This window comes from Stegastes partitus, unplaced genomic scaffold (genome assembly GCF_000690725.1).
Source record: "Stegastes partitus isolate 25-593 unplaced genomic scaffold, Stegastes_partitus-1.0.2 Scaffold59, whole genome shotgun sequence".
Classification (NCBI taxonomy): domain Eukaryota; kingdom Metazoa; phylum Chordata; class Actinopteri; family Pomacentridae; genus Stegastes; species Stegastes partitus.
In genome coordinates, this window is record NW_007577790.1 from 233,389 (window position 1) to 240,513 (window position 7,125).

At 41.6% G+C, this 7,125-nt stretch overlaps 1 protein-coding gene across 1 annotated transcript in view; it reads left to right on the top strand.

The window, feature by feature from the left end:
* sppl2 (signal peptide peptidase-like 2) overlaps positions 1-6,452 on the top strand; it is an 18,690-nt gene extending 12,238 nt beyond the window's left edge. Inside the window, exons 6-16 of the mRNA XM_008275794.1 lie at positions 16-134; positions 1,003-1,145; positions 2,274-2,370; positions 2,970-3,086; positions 3,549-3,630; positions 3,755-3,829; positions 3,920-3,982; positions 4,212-4,311; positions 4,615-4,692; positions 5,389-5,688; positions 6,365-6,452. Of these exons, the coding sequence (XP_008274016.1) occupies positions 16-134; positions 1,003-1,145; positions 2,274-2,370; positions 2,970-3,086; positions 3,549-3,630; positions 3,755-3,829; positions 3,920-3,982; positions 4,212-4,311; positions 4,615-4,692; positions 5,389-5,570 (1,056 nt within the window). The 3' untranslated portion in view covers positions 5,571-5,688; positions 6,365-6,452. The remainder of the gene's footprint in view (positions 1-15; positions 135-1,002; positions 1,146-2,273; positions 2,371-2,969; positions 3,087-3,548; positions 3,631-3,754; positions 3,830-3,919; positions 3,983-4,211; positions 4,312-4,614; positions 4,693-5,388; positions 5,689-6,364) is intronic.
* The last annotated feature ends 673 nt before the right edge of the window (positions 6,453-7,125 follow it).

A 7,125-nucleotide genomic window follows, 5' to 3' on the forward strand; every position in this document is an offset into this window, starting at 1 on the left:
GGTAAAGGACGACAGGTTGCAATGTACGCACCCAATGAGCCAGTGTTGGACTACAACATGGTGATTATCTTCTTGATGGCTGTAGGAACGGTGGCCATGGGAGGCTACTGGGCCGGCAGCAGAGACAGCAAGAAGTAAGCAAACAATCCTCAATGATGTTACAATATGGATGGAAACAGCTGCACACAACCACAGGGTCAATTTACTGTTTTATTTTCTGAATAGAATACGCAACCTCTCTGTGTTCAAAGAACAGTTTTCAATCTAGACTGACCATAGCTTTATTCTAAGTCATACAAAAGTAGTAATTTATATAAAGAACAAGTCATAAGGCTTGTTGTAGGGACTTTCCTCTACATTACATTACAACGGGATGCAATTTTTCCTTCTGCTGTGCATACAATGCTTGTAGTCTCAACAGCTAAATTTAAATCCAAGTCAATTTATCAGTTGAGTCATCTGTGGAGAAAATTAGTCAGAGTTTTCTTGGCAAAGCACTCGAAGCGAATGGCTGCACAGAGTTTTCTCCTTGAAGACTGTATGTGCGTCTCTTCTTTTCAAAGCAAGCAGCCTGCATTGTGCCGCTGCGACTCCACTAAAGGGCAATGTTGTTTATTTGAGGCCGAATGAGTGACTCACTGGCTTAAGCCAACCCGAGACCATCCTTTCTGACGGAGTTGCCAAGGTGACTGAGGCCACAGTCAGATCTGAAGCACAGAGCCACAGGCGGAAAACATTTTGGAATATGAGTGTGTGTTTTGAACTCGGGAAGGAAGTGAATGCCAGCCCGCCGAGCAAATGACGGTAAATATTGACTGTGGACGGCAGCACGGTCATCCTGGATCCTTTGGCAAATCATCATACGTCAGAAAGTAATCTGTAATTTAAGAAGTGAAAGACAAAACCAAAGAGGCTAAGAAAACAAGTGGTTATAGATGCTGGTTGTAATATATGTCTCATCAGATCACTCCACTTCTCTGAAATGTGTTTTTCCTCCTGCAGACGTTACATGAAGCACAAGCGGGACGACGGTGCAGAGAAACAAGACGAGGAGACAGTAGACGTCACCCCTATCATGATCTGTGTGTTCGTAGTCATGTGCTGCAACATGCTGGTGCTACTCTACTTTTTCTACGACCGCCTAGGTACAGTACAGATACACACGCCGCCATGCCACTGATCGATACAAATAATTGTATTTTATTTATGTATTTTGTAATAGAATCTACATTACATAATCTTGCTGAAAGATTAAAAATTCTCATCCACTTTAATGTGACCAGTACATTAATGGTGGTTTCTGCTGTGTTGGCCTCTTAAAGCCTTTAATTTTTCCTATCTTACTGCGGCCTGGCGCTGCTTCATAAGCATTTTCTTCAGATTCAGGTTGTGCAGAAGATGGCAGACAATGTTTTCCTATGTGACAAATCCACTCAACTCAAGGTCTGCTTGCAACAGTAGCTTTTTTTTGAAGCCCTCAGCTGTGTCTTGCAGGCTTCCTTGTTTTCTTTGATTGTGACATGCTTAAATAGCTAAATGCAGGACTTACAAGGCTGCCGTTGTCTTATTTTTAAGCAGAATAAATGCAGTGGATATTTTGGAATCATTGTCATATTTCTCCTTATCAATTGGCAAAGTTGCTCTTCACTTTGACTCTATGATGTCCAGCTAAAATCGTAGTAGACTTCCACTGAAGTCATTGTTGCCTAGTCCATGTAATAAGGTTTTCAGTAACTGAGAAGCAGCATTCGGTATAAGATAAGATAAAAGCGATTGCTGGTTAAAAGACCCAGACCTTCTGAGCAGATCTTGGGTAACTAGTGAGGTAATAATTCCTCCATTTAACTCCAGTGTAAAGTTGAGATTTCTTAGAGCTACAGTTGACACTTGATCCTTGATCCTCATTTCCTCCTGCAGAGCTGCTCACTGTTCTGCATTACAAACCTGCGAATTCAGTTAGCGGATCTGAATGTTTGGACTTCTTGAGTGTATAAAACGGCATCACCAAAATAAAGCTTATTGGCTCAGATAAAATTTCACTTCTAAATAGATTTAAAAAGCTGCTGATAGACTGCTTAATATTTCTGAGAGGCGGTCATGCTTTCACTGAGCATGCTCAATACTGTACATGCAGTGATCAAAGTGATACCACTGTTCAGATATTTAAAGAGCCAGAGTGCCGAAGAAGTGTGTTCCTTCAATAGAATGTGAGTAGATGTTGTGCGTTAATATGTGCTAATCTCATGTCTCCCTCTTGGTTCTTCATCATTAAGCCATTTGGGTCATCGCGATCTTCTGTGTGGCTTCCTCTGTTGGACTCTACAGCTGTCTGTGGCCTTTTGTTAGGAGGCTTCCTTTCTGCAAGTGCAGGTGAGACTGTGCATATTTACTGTCCATGTCTTTTCCTTTACCTTCATACACAAGTTTTATGCTGTCATTCAATACAAAAAAGAAAGACACCTATCTTGTTTGTATTTTAAAGACTATAGGTGCAATTTATAAGGTCAAAAAAAAAAACTCCACAGATTTAGTCTTGTGGCTCCAGAACTGGAACACATAACTTGAAGTGTGGAAAACCCTGCACACAAGTGGTGCTGCAACAGTTCAGCAAATTAAAAAAAAAAAAAAAGACAAACATTTGCTGTTTCCAGGCTCTCAAATGCAGTGATTCGATACTTTTGTTAAAACACCTGACACCAAGCTGAATATTTTTGGAAAAAACAAGACATGTGAAGAGATCATCCAGAGTCTAATGAAACTGATGAGTTATAAAGGCCAACTATCTGCTATTGTCTTTCATTTTATAGACTGAAAAAGAACAGGATCTGCAGATTTATCAATAATAATAGTAATCATTAGTTGTAGTCCTATTCATGAGGACAACAGCAATCGTGCCGTACAATGGCTGCATTTCCTTGAGAGAAAAGGCTGTAATGTTGACTGACATGTGAACCATCTTGTGATCTCAGGATCCCAGAGAACAACCTGCCATACCTCCACAAGCGTCCACAGATTCGTATGTTGCTGCTGTCTGCCCTCTGCATCAGTGTCAGCATCATCTGGATGGTGTTTCGCAATGAAGACCAGTGAGTGCAAAGAGAAACTGTGTCAAATCCATTATTGCACAGGTGTCCACACCGGCTACAGTCACATGCATGAAGAAAATAAACCAGCTGCTTTGACCCAGTATCCTGGTTGTCAAAAACAACAGAGTACTCCTTTCACACACCAGCACTCCTATTGCATAATTTGTCAAAGGAATACCACTTTATCATAACACAATAGAACATCAACATTTATCATAATGATCTTGATCATCATAGCTACAGTCTCCTTTAACCAGCATGTGCACTGAAATGAATTTGATTTCTATTAATGAGACTGTAGGTTTAGCTCAGATTCCTATAACCAGGAAATTTTGGTTTTAGAGCAAAAGTATTGAGGGTTGTTACAGGTGTTGGGTGGCGTAATGTCTGTGTGCGATGACACGCTGGAGGTTCGATATGATGATGGTGTTGGCTGACTAACACACTTGTTCCGTCCTCCAGGTGGGCGTGGGTGTTACAGGACGCCCTGGGGATCGCCTTCTGCCTCTACATGCTCAAAACAGTCAGGCTGCCCACATTTAAGGTTAGTCGACACGCCGACAGACAAACACGATGTTTTTGTAGGTTTTAATTGTGTTATAATGACTAACAAGCATTGTGTTAGTTGTAAACTCACCTGAATCCTTTTTCCTGTCTCTCTCCTGCAGGCGTGCACTTTACTACTGACAGTCCTGTTTGTCTACGATGTGTTCTTCGTATTTATTACACCCTTCTTCACAAAGGTATTTCAACACTGTTTGCACACAAGGCTCCTTCAAAGGTCTGCTGATTCTGTGAGTGTGTGTTGCTCTTATTTTCCGTTCTCTTTTCAGAGTGGGGAAAGTATAATGGTGGAGGTCGCGGCTGGTCCCTCTGACTCCGCCACACATGAAAAGGTGAGCTTGCTTTCCACACCTTCTAAGACTGGATCTATAAAGCCGTCACATTAGCAAATTATCTGGGCTGAACATCGATTCAGACCAAGATCCCAGGCCAGATTTCTCTCCAGTTGTCAGTAGGGGTGAGACGTTGGAAATAAACTTAAATGTCAGTGGTGTGCAAGTTCCCCTCTCAGCTCAGAAGGAAAACAGTCAATGGTGACACTTCTGTTTTTGCTTTCTCCAGCTCCCTATGGTGCTCAAAGTGCCACGGTTGAACTCGTCTCCTCTGGCCCTGTGTGATCGGCCCTTCTCCCTCCTGGGCTTTGGAGATATTTTAGTACCAGGTATATAACTGTCACCAGAAATGTTTTGCAGATAATAACCACACAGCCACACAGTAGTACTTTATATTTAATCCTGTATAACTGCAGATCATACGATTTCCTACAGATTAATAACTGCAAATCAGTGGTTTGAAAAATGATGTCCTGACACCAGATTATCTAAACAGCAGTGAAAGACTTTAGTCCTCTCAAATAATCAAGACTGTGTGTGATGTCTGAGTGTGACGACACAGTGCTGAATACAGCAGCTGTCCTTGTTGATTGTTCTGAATGCCTCTTTGCTTTTTTTTTTTTGCCCGTCAGGTCTGCTGGTAGCATACTGTCACAGATTTGACATTTTAACACAATCCTCCAGGATCTACTTTGTGGCCTGTACTATCGGTATGTACATGCGCAGGGGGCACAAGAGGGTAGTAACTGGTAAAATGTTGTTGTAATGTTATGATAAGCCTCATTCAGATGGGATTAACATCACTGGGAGATGTGGGTAATAAGAGATTCACTTTACTCCTCTGTAATTTAATTTAACTGCTGCAAAAATACAGCACGTGGTCTGTACTGTAATAGATGTTGCCTTTCTGCAGGATTAGTAGACAGTACCTACCATTTTCCTCTACTAAAGGGATTTCTATTTTTGTGTTGTTATATAGTTTTGTAAATAAGCAGATGTGTTGGTGTGAAGTTGTTTTTTTTTTTTAAATCAGAGGAGTCACAACATGTCTGATTTCTTCTGTTTTTATACATATAAAAAGAAGTCAAATTGATAGAAGGACAAGCAACTCTTTTTGCAGGGAAAAGAACCCAGAAATCCATTTTAAATTATAAGGACATTGATCCAAGTGAGATTTCAATTAGAGAGACACCAGCCAGTTTGCTAAAATGTGTATCCACTACAAAGATGTTGGTGAGAAATGACCCCACACATGCTCTGAATGGGTTTAAAACTCATCATCTGTGATGTTAACGTCTCCCTACCTCATACAGAAATGAATCCATCTCGAGTGAAACCGTGCACGGCCTCATGTGTCGCCTGGACTGGACTTTGACTTTTCTCTCACTTTGTCTCTCCTCTGTCAGCTTACGGCATCGGCCTGCTCATCACCTTCGTGGCCCTCGCCGTGATGCAGATGGGCCAGCCGGCCTTGCTCTACCTGGTGCCTTGCACTCTGCTCACCAGCCTCACTGTAGCGCTGTGGCGCAGGGAGTTGCCCCAGTTCTGGACTGGAAGTGGATTTGTGGTGAATACCAGTTTGATATGACTGCCTACTCCAGAAGAACAAAAAGACTTAAAAAAAGAAAAGAAAAAAAAAAAAAGCAACAAAAGAAAACAAAAACAATCTAGTGTTAAATATCATGCAGAGTAAAGTAGAATTTCAAGTTGAGTAACCCCTTTAAATTATTCCATCCGTTCCAACTGCCTCTTTCTGTTTTACTGTCCCCCTCCTTCCCTTCATCGCTGCCTCTTGCCCTTTATTTTACTGTGGGTGTGCTCTAGTCTGCTGCTGAGGGCTCAGCTGTCTGTGAATGTCACTGCAGGTATTCTATTTGGGCTTTACACTCTACCATTAAAACATCCTAGTCTCACTTTAAAGTTCCTTTTGTTGTTTGTTTTCTGGAGAGTAGACTTTGTTTTATTTCTGTATTGTTGATAGACTAGTTATCATGGAGCAAAGTTGGTAACTACAGCTTGATTTTTGGTTCCATTAGTGATGTAGTTTAACTTTTTCTTTTAGTAGCATTTGTTAGTTTGTCTTATCTGTCTAGTCGATGGGACTCGAGATCTGTGTGGGATTTCCTCTGAATAGGCTTTCCTCTCAGTTATGCATATGTGGGACTTTTTTATCACTGCATACAGGAATACCTCTGACCGCAATATTAAGCAAACAAAGCTCCTTTAATTGGGGTTTAATTGTTAAAGACAGAGGAATGACTGTACACTTTTGGTTCTGTTTGTCTTATCTTCAGCTCTTCTGTATCTGTTTAAATTAAATTGACTTTTTAACCCGACACATTTCAGCCACCTCATGAAGACTCTATTTTCTGTTCCCTGCAGCCTCCCATAGTGCTCGCACCAATCAACTGCACACAAACCGCAGCGCCGCAGACAGATGGGCCCTCGGCTAAACTGGAGCCACAAACCACAGAAGCCACCAATCAGAGCGAAGACTCGCCCCAGCAGCCGTCTCAGGAAACGCCCCCGGTAGTAGAGAAAGACGAAGAGGAAAGCAAGTCTAACTGAAACAACGTCTAGTACGGCATTTACCATTTCACTTTATGTTTTTTGTTCAGTTTTTTTCTACAGTGTGTCTCAGTCAATGGACATTTTAAGTACAAACGTTTATTTGCACTTGGTGCGAAGGGATGACCAGACCACAGCAGATGTGTGCTTTCTGAGTGGCTGGCTCAGCGGGGCACCGGGATCGGACACACAAGGCCGAGGGACTGAAACTGACAAACATAACAGATATTTAAACCTGCACAGCAGCTCCAGCATCTCCTTCTACTAACACACAGTTTGCACCACCTGAAAAGGGAATAAAAAGCCAAAGCTACAAACTGATAAAAACACTAATATTTCCTTTACACTAAGCTCTTAACAGCCCTAGAGGCCCAGTCACACCAGCATTTACATAGTGAAATATAACGGCAAATAATTTCATTTCAGGGGAGTTGTTATTACTGGAGACACTTACGGGTATGAGTTAATCCACAGTGATGTTGTAGAAACTCACCATAAACGTATTCATGGTGTCGATCCATCCACTTCTATTTAAACTTCACTGATTGCGTGTAAAATGCTTCACAAAAGCGAAA